We start from the raw sequence: 20181 nt of genomic DNA on the forward strand, positions 1-20181 counted from the left end.
TACCAAGAGCTATTGCATTTACATCTATTGTGGCAATCCTAGATTCTTGATCCGGTGTTGTTCTAACATCCTAGGTCTTGCGTCTAGTATGTCTAAAGCAAGAAGCGCACGTGGTCGATGAACAAAGAAGGGTTCTCGTTGCCATCAGGGACAGACTCAAGGACTGAGTGCTCTTTATGGCGACTCAAGGCTACGATACCGTTTCTTGGGTAAAATAACTATCCTCCCGAGCATGCGCTTTCTCTGGCAGCTACATGGAGTTAATTGTGGCGGAACTCAGTCGTGTCTCCGTCCATCCCCCTCTTGAAAATAAGAGCTTCATGCTTTCTTCGAGCTACCTCAAACCTACATTGTCCTGGAACTATACTATCACAGGTAGACTGAACAGGCTCTTCACGGAGTAGGGGTTGATAATATATCTAGTCTCCCCCTGTCAGCCTCTACGAGATGTTAAGTCAATGAAGAAGCGGTTGCAGTACACTTTGTTGTTGAGATTTCGGGCTGCCAAGAGTAATGTCGGATTCTAACTTGACTAAGATATATTGTTGTCTCCTGCCTGCTACTGCTCATGTTGTAAACTCGGCGCATGGCTTCCGGGATTACTTCAGAAACTCTATAGCTTTATCCACCGGACAATGTCGACTTGGTGTAACTGTGGCGACCAAGAGTTTGAAAGAATACACGGAACTAGTTGGCGACTCAACAACTATCCCTGAGCCCAATTCATGAGTTCCGCACTTACCTCGAAGAGAGCAAGGTGGACTAGCTCAGTATTTGGACAGGGTCAAGTGGTTTGCCTAGACTGTCCGAACAGGCGATGTTGCTGTGTTTCAAATGACTGTCAAATAACTGGTTAAGGTCTACTCTGACAAAAAGCATCTAGACAGATGATGTATGAGTGCAGGAGCTCTTTACCATGGCTGATAAACTTGTTCTCTAGGTAACACTGTACGTTATGCCGATAGATGCCGACATCACCGATATCTTGGCCCCCCTGTGCCTCAAACCGCCACGCGACAAATACGCTGCTTGACGATCCACGACTGTTACACACACAGGAGGAAAACTCGAATAAGAACAAACATAACCCATACCCAAGTTGTACCTTTTATCGGGGATTTAACTTGGGGCGCCTTTCTCACTCCCACCAGCACATTGGAAGTGGGATTGGCTGCAGGATCGTTCTTGAAATACTGCCATGGCTTTCACGGCATACTGAAATCGATTACACGAGACTGAGGGCTTGTGGATGCCATCTACTACTACCATGTTCCAAAGCGCCTTGGAACTAGAACACGGCTAAATCACTCGCAATTCTTAATTCATTTGTTCTCGCCGTTTCTTTCATTCTCGCCTTCTTTCAAACTGCGTACTTGGGCACACAATAGTGTGAACATCCTATCCAAGTTTTGTATATACACCCTTGATGGTACCCAGCCACAAAATGAATGAAGTCTGACAGATGAAAAGAAATTACGATGGAGAAAAGAGAAAAACCCCATCCAACACAAACGAAGAGGAACGGCTCTCAATAGAAATGAGGTGACGTCAGGCTCAACAACTAGAGCTCCATCCCAGCCACCTAAGCCACTGACTGCTTGGGTCTTCTCTAGTTAGCCACTACTAATTGGGCGCAACGGCAGCAAGACTCGGAACGTACAAGCATTGGTGTATCTAACAAAGGCAATAAGAGCTTCTTCAAGACGAGGAAACACCAAAATTAGCCACCTTAAGCGCGGATTTGCCGTAGAGGCATGATGGCATAGCTCAAGCACAGGAGCTCGTCGTCGGGTATCTTGACATCGACACCGGGGACCTGATAGTAGTTGGGAAACTAGGAGCTGGGTTAGATTTGACCGTCAAATCTTTAGCTGATATGACATTCTCTCAAGGTAAAGAGGGAAAGGCCTTTGCTCGTTGTTTTTGGATGAATGCATCATCGAGACAGCCGGTCGGCGCTACGCCTACATGGCCAGCTGTGTCCCCAAGAACACCTAAATATGAACGGACAAGTCAAACTGCCGACTAGCGAAAGGGTCGAGAAAAAGATCTTGAACAAGATTGGCGTCTGCACCACGCGCGTGTTATACCCTATGAACAAATGGATCTTCTCCTCTATTAGCTCAGTCGCTTTCACTTTTGAGACGCCATTGAAGACCCTAGACTGTCGGATCTATCTCTTTCAATCCTCCCCATTTCGTGAGGTCCAAGCCATTCCCATTCCCAAGCCGCACAAGCATGACCTCACCTTGGCCGTCAATTGGACACCAATATTTTTGCTCTTCGCCAGAGAAGACATTAGACGCCTAGTCGCTCGAAAGTTTCCCAATGACGTTGTCCTCTATTGCCTTGTCCCTACGCAACTCTTCGGCAGTTGCCCCGCGGCCACTGATATTGTGTAAAACCTGGTACATCCCCTCAAGAATGGAGCCATGAAGAAGGTTATGTCCGCTCTTGTCACACTGGATATTGAAGCTGCATACAGCAGTGCTCGCTCTCCTTGGCCGTCTTGCTTGCTAGCTATTTGAGTATGGCGTTCCGGATTGGGTGTGTATCTGGGCCCCCTGCTTTGCCTCCAATCGATCGGCTCTCTCGCGCATCGACTCCTTTGCCACTTGAGAATAACCCCCACAAGTTACTTGTCTCTACCATCATTTTCCTGATGTTCATCGCCCATATGTATCACAGCAATATGCACTTTAGGTATGTGGACGACGTGGTCATAATGGTGTGTGCATTTCTCCTTCAAGAATCTGCTAGCCGAGAGCATCAAGTGGGGCTCTTAAAATGGACCCAATCTCTGCGCTGGGAAAACAGGGCTTGGGCATTTTCACCTCGCCCACGGAGTTGAGCCGTTCTTCGTCATTGACATCTCATCACTACTATCCATCCGAACAAGCCCACCAAACCCGACTTGCGCCTGAAATGTCAAGATGACGAAATTACGATCTGTGCGTGCTACCGCGCTCGGCTGCTCCCTTGCCAACACCGTACGTTACATCCCAGCTAACATGCTCGTCTACTGTATCATACTCCACGTAGCTCTGTACAAGAAAGCGGGCGTCCTGCTAGTCTAATGGATGTTTGACTGCTATCATTGGGCTGCTGCTATCTGCGTTGCCGGCCTGAACGAGTAGCATCCAATCGCAGCCATGGCCGGATAGCGCATCGACGGCGGGCTAAGAAAACAAAGAAGACTTCTGCTGCCACCACCGATACTGGCTCGGCTGATGCCATGACCGTCAATATGACTGCGGAAATGGCTTGTGCAGCCACTATTTCCGATCCCACCATCCGTTGACTGCCACACTCGTTTTCATTCACTCGACACCACCAACCTTCAACGATGCTGCTACCACCTTTGCCCGTGATACGGAAATGACAGACACTGATGCTTTGCCCAACGCATCACCTGTGGCTATTGGTGCCGCGATCAACAAAGGTTGAGAGAAGTTAACAAACGGGCCAACCTTTGGCCTAAAGCTGCCACCTACGTAACAACCACCGCCAACAACACTACTGCTGTCTCTACAATCCAGTGTACCAAGGTCGGCAATATCCTATTCCATGCTGTGAAAAGTCAGGCTGTCAGGTTGATTATCTCCAACATGCCACGTGCGGCTAAGGAGCTGTTCTGCTTTGACGCCTGTGAGTTATCACTTTTCACATCTACCGACTCCCGCACCTGCCAGTTCCCTAAAACCTGCTTTGCCATTCACAGCGTGCTAATTGAAGATAGTTTCGATAGGCTCAAGAACATGGCAGAAATCAACGGCGTCAAGATCCCCGACTCGCCGCTCTAGCTTGTAGCTCCTGCCAAGGGAAAGCAAGCTGGCTTGATAGTCGTCGAAGCCCAGATCCAAGAGAACTATGACAAGTGCGTCGGTAAAAGACCCAACATCGGCGGCGCCATTATGCCTATAGTGCCGTACATCGACCGCCATTACGCGACCAATGGCTCCCCTTGCCCACGAAAGAGGGCCCCACAATAGGACAATGTCTACACATTTTTTTACCAGGACGTGAATAACATAAAGGTTGTTCATGAGGCAATACTTGAGGCTGTTGCCACCGGAAAGACAGACATTGTCTGCATTCAGGAGCCTCATACCCTAGAACTAATGAGCGGGTATCGAATGTTGACACAACCGACTTTCACCCTGGTTGTGGCTTTTAAAGTCAGAAGTCTCGAGGCCATACCTCTGCGCCCGCGGGTCTTGACCTACGTCCGCCAAGGCCTGCCGTTTTCTGTGCTGTTCGAGTTTGGCGATGCTGAGAGTGATATTCGGACCCTGCGCATTCTTGCGTCAGAGCCATTTTCGCTATGCAAAGTCTACAACGAGCGCCAACAGACTCTGCAGTCAGCCCCCGAGTCCCAACACCGCCCATGTACCATTAAGCGCATCAGCCCTTCATCGCGCAATTTTAATACAAGTGCCCTGGTTCTCGGCGACTTCAATCTCCATCGTCAATGGTGGGTTTCCCTACGAGAGCATCCCTACTAACCATAAGCTGGCAATTTTGTTAACTGGCTGATGACGCAGAATGCCACTCTGATTGTCGACTCCGACTACGTTGAACGCAATGGCGGCACCTACACCAACAGCAGCACGACATCGGTGATCGATCTCGCATTTTCCCTGCGATCTTGACCGGGCCTGTTTACAAACTGGAGGTATCTTGAGGAGACAGGCTCCGATCACCAGGCCATCAGCTTTGATTACGTCAGCACGACCACACCAAAAACCTTTACACGTAACCCGGCGTTCAACACAAGACGGCCGACTGGTCACTGTTTCGCAAGAAATGGTTGGCTGGCCCGGCTGATCTTGAGCTTCAGCTGTCCCTGGCAGAGATTTCTGCAGACGGTGATGCAGTGGCGCGACTGCTTTCGGAAGCCCTGTAATCTGCTTGTCAGAAGTGCATGCCCGCGCGAAGCCACGGTGGACGCCCAAGCTCCAATCACGACGTCAGGCCGCATCGCGCGCTGAGAGAAGATGCAGATGAGGCAAGCTGTCGCTGCTTGAGTTTCATTCGATTTGCAACAAGTACACCCATGCTATCGAAGATGCCAAGTCTACCCTCTAGACTACGTTCTTCTTCGACACCGACAATGAAAAAGTCTACACAGCCTAGAAATACACCAAGCCAGCTACGGCGAGCTACTTGAGCCCCATCCAGGGGCCAGACGGGTTAGCCAATACCCTCGAGGAGAAGGAAAAGGCTTTCCTAACGCTACTGGGTGCTACGTCCAGTGCTGGTGTCGACCCCCGACTTGACGCTGCCGTTACACACGACCCCCATCACGACCCCCCCCACGACACCCCCCCCCCCCCCCCCCCCCCGAACGACACCGACCGAAGCTTATACCCCTGGCCTGACCTTACAGACCACGAGATCAAGGAGGCAATCATGTCCGCCAACGCCAAGAAGGCCCCCGGGCCCGACGGCATGAACGCCAAGATCATCCAGATCGCCTTTGAGGCCCATCCGGCGCCCTTTCTCTCCGTCTACAAAGCCCTGTCTCGCCTCGGAATACACCCCACACTCTGGAAGCAAGCTACTGGGATTGTGCTCGCGAAAGACGGAAAGGCTGATTATTCAGTCGTAAAGTCCTACCGCATCATCTCACTGCTCAACTGTCTAGGCAAAGTGCTCGAGAAAGTCTTTGCGACCCGCTTAAGGTACCTCGCTAATTGCCATGACAGCTCGCTTCTAGACGACACTCAACTGGGAGGCCGCAACCAGCGTTCAGCCATGGACGCCGCTCTCGTATACGTCAGCCACCTGCAGAAGGTCAAGGAGATGAAGCTCGTTCCAAGCACTCTCTTCCTTGACGTCAAGGGCGCTTTCGACCACGTGTCAAAGCCCTGCTTGATGCGCAGCTTACGTGAGCTCGGTCTTCCCCTGGTGTTCCGAAAATGGGTTGCTTCGTTCCTCCAGGACCGTACTGTCGGCCTGCACATCGAGGGTCAGCCGTTTCCGATGACCCCGGTTAACATCGGCATCCCCCAAGGTTCCCCCATCAGTCCTCTACTCTTCCTGTTGTATGCTCGGCATATAGTGGCTCGGGTGGCCGGCGACACACCACAACTTCAGCTGTCGTATATAGACGACTTCAGCGTAACCGTGGCGTCCAAAAGCCCGAGGCGTTCGGCGGCGCTTCTCGAAGAACTCGTGACGGAGCTGCGGGCCAAGGCTCGCGACTACGGCATTGAGTTTGAAGAGAGCAAAACTGAGCTGATCCACTACACCGATGCTGCAAAGTGGGCCTCCCAAACTGTCCGAGTAGGTGATGTCACTGTGCGTCCCCAAAAGATGGTCAAGTGGCTAGGTTTCCATTTCGACAACAGACTTTCGTTTAAACAGCACGTCCAGGCACGGACCCAAAAGGCTGAGATCGCGTTCCGCGGCTTGCTTCGGCTCGCTTCGAACACGCGTGGACTGTCCATCGCGGCACTCCGTCAGCTCTACATCTCCTGTGTGGGTACCGTCGCCGATTACGGATCAATTCTCTTGTATGACCCGTCAAAACCCCAGCTCAGTATGCAAAGGGTATACCAGAAACTGCAAAGCCAAGCTGCCGCCCGTATCCTAGGTACATTCCGCGGTTCACCAACACGCGCCGTCGAAGTCGAGGCCGGCCTCCCGCCCCCCTCTATTCGATTCGCCAAAGCACGCATGGCCTACGCCGCTCGCACTCTCCGCCTCCAACGCAACCATCCCGTCCGTGTTGCGTCCCAACCCGACAAGGACGAGCTTGCCCCCGATGACTCAGACCTGCCTCTCCTGGGGCATAACATGAGTGTCAAGACTCGACTCGGCTGCATCATGCGCGAGTTGAAGCCATTGGTGGCAGGCATGTGGAGACGAGAACGTCGCCGACAGGAGTGGGATAGTCCCTGGCAGCCGCCACTGACCGACCGCATCTCCATCGTCGTCGACCCTGGACCCAAGGAGGACGCTGCCGTCAGGCATGCCCAGTTCTTGTCAAGGCTTCCGAACGATGCCGTCACCGTGTATACGGACGGCTCCAAAGAAGGCTCCAGGTGCTCACTTGCAGCGTGCGTGGTCGATACCAAAACAGGTGAAATCAAAACGAAAGTCAGTCACCGACTGCAAGATGTGGAGGTTGCAGACTGCGAGAGCGCCGCCATCGTGGAGGCACTCACGCTCCTCGCCAAAACAGAAAAGATAACAAAGCAAGCTCGCCCCTGCTATGTGTTTGTCGACAGCCAATGTTACGGGTCGTGGACCCGATGTTGGATCATCTTTGGGCTGATCCATTATTACGGATAGGGCCCAAGGAAACCATTAGGGTTCTAGAAAGCCAACGACTCAGGACAATGATAGGTTCCAGAGGTGGACAGTCAGGCCTGCGCGGATATACGGCCGGGAGGAGAGGATAGAACTCTCTAGGTCGTATGGTCGGTTTGAGGTAAAGAGGCACACTCAACTAATTGATCTTATAACACACGGAAGGGAATAAACAATCACAGGAACACTGAGGTAACGAAGACGACAGAAGGTACTGATGCAATGAAGGCTATCAAGAAACAAGTGATGATTAAAGATATAGTACTAAAGAAGAAGGTACTATCGAAGAAGTGATACTATAAACTAGTATACACAGAAGAATGGCAAAAGGGGTGTATGTGATTGTTAAGCTTGGGGAGCAAGAGCTAACCTGATCACACAGGGCAGAAGGCAACGCTATTTAAGGCGTTGCAGATTCTGACAACAGAGATCTTCCCAAGCTAGAACCAAATCACAGATAACCGAAAGTGGGGACATACGTAACTCAACGTTACCAGACGCTACTATCAAACCGGATGTTAGTTCACGAGATAAACCAACACTGCAGCAGCAGACTGAAAATCCCTCAAGACACCCAGGCAACGATATGTCGCGTTACAGCGATATCGGCCTAACAGGTGTGGACCCCACGCTCAAACGCTGTTGACACAAAAGGAACGAGAATAGCAGTCAACTCAGAATAAGCTGTTACGGGTTGAGAACCCGTGGTTGGATCAGACAGAGCTGATCCAGTGCTTTCGAATGCAGGTCGTTTCACCGAATTTGGACAAGGTTTCGGATGAACTTCGGCAACTCTTCGGAGGCTTCGGAGAGCTCGGACCGGGTCGGACTTGAGGTCCGTGGGTAGGATTCGCCTAATCCGGCAGGATGCAAAAAGGTCCGAAGTGTTCCGAGGGAAACTGAGGGATTCCGACGGGATCGGAGTTAACCTCGAGTTATCGCCGAAAACTCGGACATAAGGAGCTCACGGAGGGATATTGAGCCGATCGGGAACTTGCATTTGTAAGCACAAAAATGTCTATATAGTAGACCCAAATCCGCTGTTTAGTTTAGTCTTTCTTCTACCTTTTTCTCTCCATCAAAAGATAATAAACAGCATTCTGGTCATAACTGCAAGACTCTCTTGTACTTAGTGAACCGCTCACATATTATCTTTTGATCCTTTATTGTTTCTTAGAAGTTTGTGAGGAAACTTCATTGCCCCCTATTGTTTCTTAGAAGTTTGTGAGGAAACTTCATTGCCCCCTATTGTTTCTTAGAAGTTTGTGAGGAAACTTCATCACTGTCATGAATAGCCATTCTTGCCATTGCCATTGCATAGGGTTATGCCTGGCACCTTACCCCGCTTCCGTTGTGTCACGCTAATGTTCCAAGGACGTATGATGATACGGTTATACCACTTGGTGGTCTGTGTAACCTTGAGGTGTCACTCCGGTTTATCTACTCGGGTGTGGCCGGCTTGCACACTATAGATCATCGCTATTAGGTAACTCGGTACTCTGCAGTTGATGCAGCTTATTCTGAGTTGACTGCTATTCTCGTTCCTTTTGTGTCAACAGCGTTTGAGCGTGGGGCCCACACCTGTTAGGCCGATATCGCTGTAACGCGACATATCGTTGCCTGGGTGTCTTGAGGGATTTTCAGTTCTGCTGCTGCCGTGTTGGTTTATCTCGTGAACTAACATCCGGTTTGATAGTAGCGTCTGGTAACGTTGAGTTACGTATGTCCCCACTTTCGGTTATCTGTGATTTGGTTCTAGCTTGGGAAGATCTCTGTTGTCAGAATCTGCAACGCCTTAAATAGCGTTGCCTTCTGCCCTGTGTGATCAGGTTAACTCTTGCTCCCCAAGCTTAACAATCACATACACCCCTTTTGCCATTCTTCTTTGTATACTAGTTTATAGTATCACTTCTTCGATAGTACCTTCTTCTTTAGTACTATATCTTTAATTATCACTTGTTTCTTGATAGCCTTCATTGCATCAGTACCTTCTGTCGTCTTCGTTACCTCAGTGTTCCTGTGATTGTTTATTCCCTTCCGTGTGTTATAAGATCAATTAGTTGAGTGTGCCTCTTTACCTCAAACCGACCATACGACCTAGAGAGTTCTATCCTCTCCTCCCGGCCGTATATCCGCGCAGGCCTGACTGTCCACCTCTGGAACCTATCATTGTCCTGAGTCGTTGGCTTTCTAGAACCCTAATGGTTTCCTTGGGCCCTATCCGTAATATTTTGTTAAGCTTCATTTAAAGACTCACACATTCTTCCAACTCTTTGTTATTCTTTAGCACACCTTATTCTTCTTTTCGTTCCGGCTCTCGACTACGGCCGATATCCCGTCTTCCTATGATCATACTAGCGCTGCTGTTGTTACACAACCTTCTTCGTCCGCTAGTCATAACTCGGCTCTTTCTGGTTCTTAGTTGATTCCATTTCTCAATCTACTTCTCTTCTTCTGTGGACAGTCAGTTGATGGCACTGTCTCTGTCCCAGCTCCTTTAATTTCGTTGAAGCACTTTGTTCCTCTAGGCTAATGTCGTCTCAAGCTTTGCGTTCCACTGCAAGCAATGAGAACCGGCGGGCTCACCGCACTACCGCTGAGCAGGTTCTCGATCCTGTTGATCAGGATGACCTACGGCTAGAACAAGTGCACAAGCGATATCCCGAATGCAGTTCGGACAGTTATTATGATTTGCGTCCGGTGTTCTTGCGGGATGGTGTACCTTCAACCACCTCTTGTCAAGACGCAGGTCATGCTGTTAATCTTGTCTCGACTGCCGAACATATCAATACTCTTCCGTCTGATGATGCACATCTAAATTTGCAACTTGTCAAGCAAAACCTGGATGGCATGCTCACACGTGGCTTCATTGCCCCTACTTCTTCAGTGTTGGCTTCTCCGATTCTTTGTCCTCGGGAACCAGGCAGTGTACGATCTTCTGTTGATTTACGGGCGGTCAACTACCTTATTTTATAAGCTGTTCATTTGGTCCCGCATCAACCAGTCGTTACAACTTGCCACATCTGAACGGGGGTTTCCAGAAAGCCATGTCTACCAGCTATGCACCTTTTGGCTTGCAGCAATGATGTTGCCAACTCCCAGATTACTTTGAGTTACAACATGGTACCTGAGTGTATAAAGTGTTGTTGTTGAGTTTACTCACACACCTGCCATTGTGCCAAAGCATGTTATTGAGTTCTTGTGGGATTTCTTGGACAGTTTATGTCTGTTTTTAGACCTCTGTGTCTGTATTTCTTGGCCTTTGTCTTGCCTAATTGTTTTGACTCCTGTTGGGTCTATTTATATGATATCAGCAGCTAGTGTCTGTTCTTTGCTGAGCTCGTTGGTTCTACGAACAGCTCGTGTCTGTTCTTTGGGTTGACACCTCTTAATGCCTCTTCCTTGTGACACCGTGTGTCCATCGGCGACTGCTTTTTTTGTGTCTCTTCTTTGACCACTATGGTGCTTGCGTTTGACCCCTGCTGGGTTATAATTGCCGACAGCTCGTGTCTGTCCGGGTATTGATAGTTTATATCTACTCGCTTTGCTGACAGCCCGTGTCTGTCTGGGTATTGACAGTTGCTGTCTACTCGCTTTGTTAACAGCTCGCTTCTGTCCCACTTCTTGACAGTTATGTCTAGTCTTCGTGCCACAGTTGTGTCTAATGCGTTAGGCCACTGTTCGGACTATTTTCTTTCGGCTGTTGTTGTGTCTACTTACGACCACTATACGTCTACTTCTTGTGACATGTTCTGTGTCCTCTACTTTGGACAGCTCTCTTGCCTGTTACTTTCTTCGACTCTGTTACGTCTACTTGCGACTACTCTATGTCTCCTTTCTTCGACCTCTTTGTGTCTTCACTTGGGCCTACTCTCTGCCTCTCTCTTTTGGACAATATCTTGTTGTTTTTCTTCTCGTTAAAAGAAACACGATGTCCCTCTTCGAAGTCCTGCCTATGGTGGTGCAGGCCAGTCTTGTATCTTGTGCTGAAATACTGCCAAGTTTGACAAGCTGACTTTACCAATTTCTTGTTTTCCCCTTTCACCAATACTCTTTACGGATCCTGCACGTCTTTGTTTCCATGCTGTCTGTTGTCATATACCAATTACCCGATCGATGATGAGTCCCCATTACACATGTTAGTCTATTCTCCCACAACCGGAATCGTGTTCGTTTACATCCATCGAACCATGTCCCAGGGGGTTCTTAGCTATTGTGGAGGCGATTATGTCGCGGCGATTGATGATTGTGCCAACTGAGTAGCCACTCTGGTGTACACTTGTTACCAGAACTTGGTAGTTCTCAGGGGACCTTCTGCATCTTGCAGGCAACAGATTTATGGGCTATGGAACTGAGCGATTGTTGTTTGTTATAACCTACAGGCCTGGCTCTTACTTCTATGACCAATGCCATAACTAGGGAGGACAACAAGGTTGAAAAACCTTTGCCTTTGCGGGTACTGAGCTGCGTTCTCAACTTATTCCCACTTAAGATCCTTGGTGCTGCCCCTCGGTTGATGAGGTTGCCTTTCGTTATTCCCATTCTTTTTTACCTTCCTCTTGTCTGTGGACACGAGGCCCTTACGAAGTTGTCGTTGCACTTCAAGGCCTTGTTTTATGTTGATCAGATGTACAAGCTTTCATGCTAGGGATTCCGTTGATCCCCTATACGTCACGATGTTGTTGGTGCATCGAGATCTACAATTCTTGCCTGCGGAGTCATGCTGTGTCTAGACCCGTATGGTTGGCTTATTCCTTCTGTTCCGATTCTGCAAAGCCCGGTGGACTTCCGTGTCCCTAGATGCCCGGCTTCCTTTTGCGAATTCTCCGACTTGATTCTAGTCTAGGATGTGGCGATCTTAGTACTGCTGTGGAAATCAGTCATTTAAAAGGAGCATACTGTCATGAATAGCCATTCTTGCCATTGCCATTGCATAGGGTTATGCCTGGCACCTTACCCCGCTTCCGTTGTGTCACGCTAATGTTCCAAGGACGTATGATGATACGGTTATACCACTTGGTGGTCTGTGTAACCTTGAGGTGTCACTCCGGTTTATCTACTCGGGTGTGGCCGGCTTGCACACTATAGATCATCGCTATTAGGTAACTCGGTACTCTGCAGTTGATGCAGCTTATTCTGAGTTGACTGCTATTCTCGTTCCTTTTGTGTCAACAGCGTTTGAGCGTGGGGCCCACACCTGTTAGGCCGATATCGCTGTAACGCGACATATCGTTGCCTGGGTGTCTTGAGGGATTTTCAGTTCTGCTGCTGCCGTGTTGGTTTATCTCGTGAACTAACATCCGGTTTGATAGTAGCGTCTGGTAACGTTGAGTTACGTATGTCCCCACTTTCGGTTATCTGTGATTTGGTTCTAGCTTGGGAAGATCTCTGTTGTCAGAATCTGCAACGCCTTAAATAGCGTTGCCTTCTGCCCTGTGTGATCAGGTTAACTCTTGCTCCCCAAGCTTAACAATCACATACACCCCTTTTGCCATTCTTCTTTGTATACTAGTTTATAGTATCACTTCTTCGATAGTACCTTCTTCTTTAGTACTATATCTTTAATTATCACTTGTTTCTTGATAGCCTTCATTGCATCAGTACCTTCTGTCGTCTTCGTTACCTCAGTGTTCCTGTGATTGTTTATTCCCTTCCGTGTGTTATAAGATCAATTAGTTGAGTGTGCCTCTTTACCTCAAACCGACCATACGACCTAGAGAGTTCTATCCTCTCCTCCCGGCCGTATATCCGCGCAGGCCTGACTGTCCACCTCTGGAACCTATCATTGTCCTGAGTCGTTGGCTTTCTAGAACCCTAATGGTTTCCTTGGGCCCTATCCGTAATAATCACCCCCTATTGTTTCTTAGAAGTTTGTGAGGAAACTTCATCACCCTCCTACCGTGCCATACTTGACGAATGAAGTACGGCATCACATCAAGCCCCCGCAGTACAAGCCCCGTACAGCCACCCTCGCCCTCATTCTGGTCCGCATCCGAAGACAACGCGTCCCCTATACGCCGTCGAGCCAGAATGAGTAACGACAAGATGGAAGATGTTCTGGCTGGACTTGCGCTTGACCAGCCTGGCCCCTCCCGGCAACAAGCCGAGGCGCCCCCACAGCAGAGTTCAGACACCCCAGGATTGGAGGTGTTCACCCCGGAGCAACTAAGAGTGATCCAGATGTTGCTACGAAGCCAAGTCCTGTTACAGGCAACCGCCCCCCCGGCACCTGCACCTGCCCCGGTAGCCCCTACCCCGGCGCCAGTACGTACCCCGGGCCCCTTCGCCCCGATGATCGACCATCGGTACAACGCAAAATGGCCGGAGTGGGACGGAAAGACAGCGTCGTTCCCGCGATTCTTCAAACAGTTGAAGGCCCGAGCTCAGATCGAATCACAAGTCGTTGGCTCCTCCCAGGCAATTTGCCTAAGTGTTTTCATGGCCATTCCCACAGAGCAACAGGCCAGAGTTGAACAGTGGTTCACTGACGGAGCCACTCATGGTTGGGATTGGGACGCCTACCTTGGCCATATCCATGACCAATTCGAAGACAAGGAGGCTATTCAGAAGGCGGGTCAAAAGCTTTTGACCATGCAGATGGGAAACCATCAGAGTTTTATATCGTTCTTGCAGGATTTCGAGCATCAAGTTGGCCTTTGTGGAGGTTTAGATTGGCCAGACCGTGTGAAGATCATGTACCTGAATTCCGCTATCAACCAAACGTTACAGGTACACCTCACGGCAAAAAACCTCCCCAACGATGATTACCCGCGTTGGGTTGAGAAGGTGAAGACGGTGGCTGGCCGAGTGGAAGCGTTGCCAGGATACCGGTCGAAGGACACGTCCAAGACCTCGACGTGGTACGCGAAAACTAGAGGTGGAGCAAGGTTCGCCGAAGTGGTGACCCTGTAAGGGGCCAAGTCGTAAAAGGACGTAGAAGGGCAGAAACAGATATATTGCGATGGAGAGAAGAAGAAAGAACTAACTAAAACTAGGAGAGAGCAGCAGCTCTTTATACTGCCTGGGTAGAACAACTGAGGCCTACCTGATTGACCCAAACGTGGTGAGTCATCGGGCGTTCGGATCAAGGCCGGTTGGGCCACTTGTATTCGGACCGTCAGTAGTCGGGCCTTTGCGGACTCGGACCACCGACACTCGAACCACCGTTGCTCAAGCCACACCGGCTTCAACTCGGGCAATCAGGCAAAGCCTTGACCCGGGTCTCCCAGACCCTAACATCAGCCTCCTTCTCTTTCTTCCCATCCTCCCATGGCCGTGTAACACAAAAAAAGAAAACAACAGGAAGGTGGACACCAACTGAAAACAACAAAGGGAATAGCAAACAACAAGCAACTAATCATCGGTAAACGACAACAGAACGAACAAGGAGTGGAACAGACAGTGTTAGGGTCTGGGAGACCCGGGTCAAGGCTTTGCCTGATTGCCCGAGTTGAAGCCGGTGTGGCTTGAGCAACGGTGGTTCGAGTGTCGGTGGTCCGAGTCCGCAAAGGCCCGACTACTGACGGTCCGAATACAAGTGGCCCAACCGGCCTTGATCCGAACGCCCGATGACTCACCACGTTTGGGTCAATCAGGTAGGCCTCAGTTGTTCTACCCAGGCAGTATAAAGAGCTGCTGCTCTCTCCTAGTTTTAGTTAGTTCTTTCTTCTTCTCTCCATCGCAATATATCTGTTTCTGCCCTTCTACGTCCTTTTACGACTTGGCCCCTTACAGACAGTGGAGAAACAAAAAAAATGTCAAAGGAAAGGGAAATAGACCCTGTGCAACAACCGTGGAACTCGCAGCTCCTTCAATCAAACTTCGGACTCAAGCAGTCCTCTCGCCACGGCACTCACACCTCAACGTCGGCAGTCTCCTGCGCTCGCAAGAATTCTTCTAAAGCAGCCGTTTCTTCCAGCGCCTCTGTAGGTTCCCAAGTGGGATCTCGCCAACCAACCCATTTCACCAAGTACTGGGCTGGTTCGTCTCTCGTGGCTGGCCGGTGTTCCAGGATCTTCTCGACTTCGTATTCCTCAAAGCCATCGATCTCGACTGGTCCGGGGCTCGATACGTGCGGGTCTTGTGAGGGCCAAGGGTCGTTCGGGTGGTATTTCAATCTGTCGGCATGAAACACGTCGTGTCCTCTGGCACCCTTCAGGTCAAGACGGTAGCTGTGGGAGCCTACAGCCTCTAAGACCTGGAGCTTCTGGTATCTTGGCCGGAGTCGCTTGCCTGGGCCTTCTTGCTGCACAGTATGGGAGCTTTTTGCCAACCAAACCCAGTCGCCGGGCTGGAAACGTCGATGTGGTTGTCTGTGTCTGTTCGACTGTTCCTCCATAGCAGACTTGGCGGCGCTGAGAGAGGCTTTGGCCCAATCCGTGTGGTCTGCCAAGCTCTTCAGGATTCTTGTTGCTTGAGCTATGGGACTCGTGTTGGCTGCAACGGGGGCTGCTAGGGGGGCAATGGCGTCGGGCTGCAGCTCAACCAAGTCAGGACTATAGCCGTGGGACAACGTGAACGGGGACGTCTCTGTTGAAGCCGCTGGGGCTGCGTTCAGGGCAAACTCCACAATTGGCAGGCAGTCTAGCCAGTCTGAGCGGTCGTGTAGGAGTTTGGCCATCTTTGTCTTCACCTCAGCATTTGTCCTCTCAGTGGCCCCGTTGGTCTGTGGGTGGTAAGCGGTGGACAGACGACGATCGATCTTCAGGGTGGTACAGAGTCGTTTCCAGAACATGTTGGCAAATTGGCGGTCAGAAGCAATGCTGTTAGGAAGACCATGGCGAGGGTAGTAGACTTCTGTTGGGGTTGCACCCTTAAGGACCGACGGAAGCCCGACACCAACACTAACGGCGTATCCTCGAAGGACTAGTCCGGCGCTGGTACGGCAAAACTAATGCCAGACCAGAACCAAGACTAACGGCACTTCCTAGAGGAACTAGTTGTCGTCGCCGCCGATCGTCGGTTGCCTCCCTTTCCAACAGGATAAATAGTCGCATTGTTTCTACACCATTTAGAGAGTTTAGTTTTGTTCTTCAATTCGAGATCTTTGTCCCTCTGTGTCCCTTTCTGTGAAGATCCAGCTTAGCGTAATCACACCTTAACATCATCTCGAATTCTCAAACCCCCCTTTCCCTTTTCCTTTTTTTTTTTTTATTTTTCCTTAAGTCACTCTTATCTTTCCTTTTTTTTTACTTTACCGCCGACCCGACGAGGGATCGAGATATATTTTTACTTTTCTTTTACTTTGCCATTTGAATATCCACAGCGGCCAAACCCTATGGCCCCAAACTATTTTGCACCCTCTGACGACGATTCTTCCTTCCACCACAGCTTCCGAGAAGACAGCATACTACCAGAAGTCCCCGGTGAGCCAGAGGTTTTCCACGAAGCAACAATGGCTGTGACGGGTTGTCTAAGTACGGAGAAAACTCATAGTTAGGTCCAATGCTGTTTATTATCTTTAACATAGGGAAGAAAAGAAAGAAAAGGAAGAAGAAAATCTAAACTAAAGATGGGGGAACTGGCTCTGCTTTATAGGCATTCAGGAATCCAGTTGTGTGGGCCCCACCAGGGCAACCAGCCCTATGACCCCTGTACAATAAAAGTGGGGCATCATCCCTGTACACAAAAGTGTGTCCCGACCCACTTGACACAAAAAGTGGGTCGCACCCTGGTCGACTAAAAGTGGGTCCACAAACCCTAACCCGAAAGTGGACCCAACTTCAAATCACACAAAAAGTGGGTCAACATGGATCAGCCCAAAGATGATCCAACATCGGGTCCACGACCCGTAACATTACCCCCCTCCTCTCATCCGTGTGCGGGGGCCTGTCATAGCGCCAGTCTGTGGCTCTCCAACGTCATCCTCATCTCCAAACTCGGCTTCGAAAGTCTCCAGTGCTTCCGTCTCCTCAAAGTCGGCTCGCGGTCTCCAGTCTGGCTCTGCATACCCTGCCCATTTGACAAGTACCTCTCTGCGGTAGCCTCTTCCTACGCGTCTCCGGCGGCTTCTCAAGATTCGCTCGACCAAGTATTCAGGCTCTCCATATTCGTTCTCTTCGAGCGCGGGGGGTTGCGTGTCGTCGGTCTTTTGGGAGGGGAGTGGATTCCCGGCTGCTCTCTTGATCAGGTCGACATGGAACTTCGGGTAGATATTCGTAGGCACATCAAGCTCGACAACGTGGGGAGATACGACTTTCGTCACTCGGTATTTGGCGTTGACCCACGACATTTTCTTGGAAATCTGGGGTGTCGAAATGTTCTTTAGCTTGAGCCACACTAGGTCGCCTACTTCGAAACGTTCTTGGCTGCTGCGTGACTTGTTGGCCTGATTCTCCATTTCTTGCTGTCGTGACGCCATGGCGGCTTGTGCCAACTCCCAGCCTTCACGGAATCTCTCAACGAATCTCTCGGCGTCTTGCTGTTCCAGTGTCTTCGGCGACTCTTCCGGTTGGACTTGCTCGATCGTGTCCACATGGTAGCCGTGGGTGAGGAAAAACGGGCTCACCCCCATGGACGTATTGCGGTTGTTGATGGCTAACATTGCGGCAGGCAACAGTTCCGGCCAGTCGTACTGGGAATAGGTAACGAACGCTCTCATGTACGCCAACACTTCCTGGTTCATCCGTTCCGTGGCTCCGTCTGTCTGGGGATGGAATCCCGTGGATAGTCTTCTCTCGATGCTGGTTAAACGACATAGGCTGCTCCAAAATTCGCTCGTCCAGTTGGTTCCTCTGTCTGACGTGAGGGCGTGTGGGAAGCCGTGATACTTCCAGTGACATTGCAAGAATCTCTCGGCGCAATGTGTCGCGGTCATTGTTGTCATCGCTTCAAGGGTCACAGCTCCTGTCAATCTGTCGACAATCACCATCAGGTATCTCGGGTCGCCGGGCTTCCGTGCCGGCAGTTCAGTCATGAAATCGATTCCCAGCTCTGAATGTGGTCTTTCCGGTATCGGCAGTGGTCGTAGTAGTCCTTTCTTCCGTTCTCGCCAAACTTTGGATCTTCCGCACACGTCGCAGTTCGCACAGAAGCGACGTACATCTCTCGAAATACCGGGCCAGAAGAAGTCGCGTGATAGAATGGCAAGCGTGCCGTCTCGTCCCGGGTGGCCAGTAACGTGTGAATCATGTGTACTCTGAATCAACGCTGTCCGTAGGGGCTCCCAGTCTGGTATAAAAAGCTTCTGTCGATATACAAGGGCGCCTCGGTTGTCGAATTCACATTCGGCTATGGATATAGCCACCTTCTTGGTCAGTGTCGGGGGAAAACTTCTCTCTGCGGTCGCTAGAGCCTTGTACATTTCGTGGAAATCGCTGTCCTTCGTCTTTGCTTCGTCCCACAGGCGCTGTAAATCTTGCTGCGAAAATATCTGGTCTCCGTGGGGGACAATGTCGGTTCTCTGAACGATCTCCGCCGGGGACAGAGCTACTGTCGTTGCTTCGGGAAGCCAGTGATCCTTGACTAGCTTCATGATTCGAGATTTGAGTCGCTCATCATCCTCGCCCTGGGGGGTGTCCTGCTCTCGTCGACTCAACGCATCGGGCTTTCCGTTCTTGACTCCTGCTCGAAACTCCAGTTGGAAATCATACTCTGAAAGTGTCTGTGACCACCGAACCTGTCTCTCCGATAGCTTGCGCGTTGTCATGAAATATTGAAGATTCCTGTGGTCGGTAAGAATCTTAAACGGGGCTCCAAGACTCTTTAGTTCGCCTCTCCATTCTTCAAGACACTTTATGACAGCCAACAACTCTTTATCATGGATCTCGTAGTTGACTTCGGCGGGGCTCAGCTTCTTTGAGAAAAATGCAACGGGGCGGAGGCTTCCAGTCTCGTCGACCTGCGACAGCGTACCTCCCAGTGCCCATCCTGAGCAGTCGCACTCTACTATTGTAGGCCGTTCTTCATCCCACATTGCTAGCACGGGGGCTCTCATGAAGTCGTTCTTCAGCTTCTCAAAGGCTTGATTTTCTGTCTTGCTCCACTTCCACGGCTCTTCTTTCTTCGTAAGTCGAACTAGCGGCGCTGCAACTTCGCTGAATAACGGGATAAATTGGCGGTAAAAATTCGCAAAGCCAAGAAAACTGCGGACGCTTTTCACATTCGTCGGAGGCTGCCACTCGCGGATTGCAGCCACTTTAGCGGGATCAACTTTTATCCCCTCTCCGGCCTGGATGATAAAGCCCAGGTACTTCGTCTCGGTCACTGCAAACTCGCACTTGTTCAGGTCTAAACGTAGACCAGCATCGCCCAATCTCTCCAACACAAGGTTCACTTTTCTCATGTGGTCCTTGTGACTTCCGTCGGTGTAAATTAGTACATCGTCAAGGTACGCGGAACAAAAGTCGTCCAAATAGTCGCGGAGCGTGCTGTTGATGTATCGTTGAAACGTGGCGGGTGCTCCGGATAGTCCAAAGGGCGTAACTAGCCACTCGTATAGGCCGAACCTGGTCCGGAAAGCGGTTTTCCATTCGTCGCCTTCTGTGATTCGTATCTTGTGAAACGCGGCGCGGACATCGACCTTGGTAAAATAGCGTGCCTTGGCTAGCGCTCTCAGAGTTTCACTGATTAGCGGCAGCGGGTAACGATCTTTCTCGGTTATGTCGTTCAGTGCTCGATAGTCCACGCAGAATCGCAGACCGCCTCCGGGTTTCCGAACAAACAGGACAGGGGCGCCTCCGGGGGAGCTGCTAGCGCGAATCCATCCCTTGTCTAAGTGGTCTGCGAGCGTCTTGCGCAGAACCAATAATTCATCTCTCGACATGTTGTACAGGGGGCCCTGTGACGGGTTTCACTAAGTATGAGAGAATCTCATAGTTATGACCAAATGCTGTTTATTATCTTTAACATAGGGAAGAAAAGAAA

At 50.4% G+C, this 20181-nt stretch overlaps 5 protein-coding genes across 5 annotated transcripts; 3 read left to right on the forward strand and 2 right to left on the reverse strand.

Annotated features, from left to right (window-relative positions):
- Nucleotides 1-2933: 2933 nt before the first annotated feature.
- BROUX77_002572 (uncharacterized protein) lies at nt 2934-3803 on the forward strand (the record flags this gene model as incomplete). Its single annotated transcript, XM_073747127.1, has 2 exons — nt 2934-2990; nt 3540-3803. 2 exons carry the CDS (start codon nt 2934-2936, stop codon nt 3801-3803), a joined length of 321 nt encoding a protein of 106 aa, XP_073607654.1.
- Nucleotides 3804-4121: 318 nt separating this feature from the next.
- On the forward strand, nt 4122-7299 carry BROUX77_002573 (uncharacterized protein; the record flags this gene model as incomplete). The annotated part of the gene is made up of 2 exons (XM_073747128.1): nt 4122-4474; nt 5256-7299. The coding sequence occupies 2 exons, from the start codon at nt 4122-4124 to the stop codon at nt 7297-7299; spliced, it is 2397 nt and encodes a 798-aa protein (XP_073607655.1).
- A 5934-nt stretch (nt 7300-13233) lies between these two features.
- On the forward strand, nt 13234-14229 carry BROUX77_002574 (uncharacterized protein; the record flags this gene model as incomplete). Its single annotated transcript, XM_073747129.1, has 1 exon — nt 13234-14229. One exon carries the CDS (start codon nt 13234-13236, stop codon nt 14227-14229), a length of 996 nt encoding a protein of 331 aa, XP_073607656.1.
- A 940-nt stretch (nt 14230-15169) lies between these two features.
- On the reverse strand, nt 15170-16051 carry BROUX77_002575 (uncharacterized protein; the record flags this gene model as incomplete). Its single annotated transcript, XM_073747130.1, has 1 exon — nt 15170-16051. The coding sequence occupies one exon, from the start codon at nt 16049-16051 to the stop codon at nt 15170-15172; it is 882 nt and encodes a 293-aa protein (XP_073607657.1).
- Nucleotides 16052-17113: 1062 nt separating this feature from the next.
- On the reverse strand, nt 17114-20080 carry BROUX77_002576 (uncharacterized protein; the record flags this gene model as incomplete). The annotated part of the gene is made up of 1 exon (XM_073747131.1): nt 17114-20080. The coding sequence occupies one exon, from the start codon at nt 20078-20080 to the stop codon at nt 17114-17116; it is 2967 nt and encodes a 988-aa protein (XP_073607658.1).
- Between the last annotated feature and the right edge of the window lie 101 nt (nt 20081-20181).

This window comes from Berkeleyomyces rouxiae (assembly GCF_048999995.1).
Source record: "Berkeleyomyces rouxiae strain 22BRR77 chromosome Unknown BrBRR77_ptg000002l, whole genome shotgun sequence".
NCBI lineage: Eukaryota > Fungi > Ascomycota > Sordariomycetes > Microascales > Ceratocystidaceae > Berkeleyomyces > Berkeleyomyces rouxiae.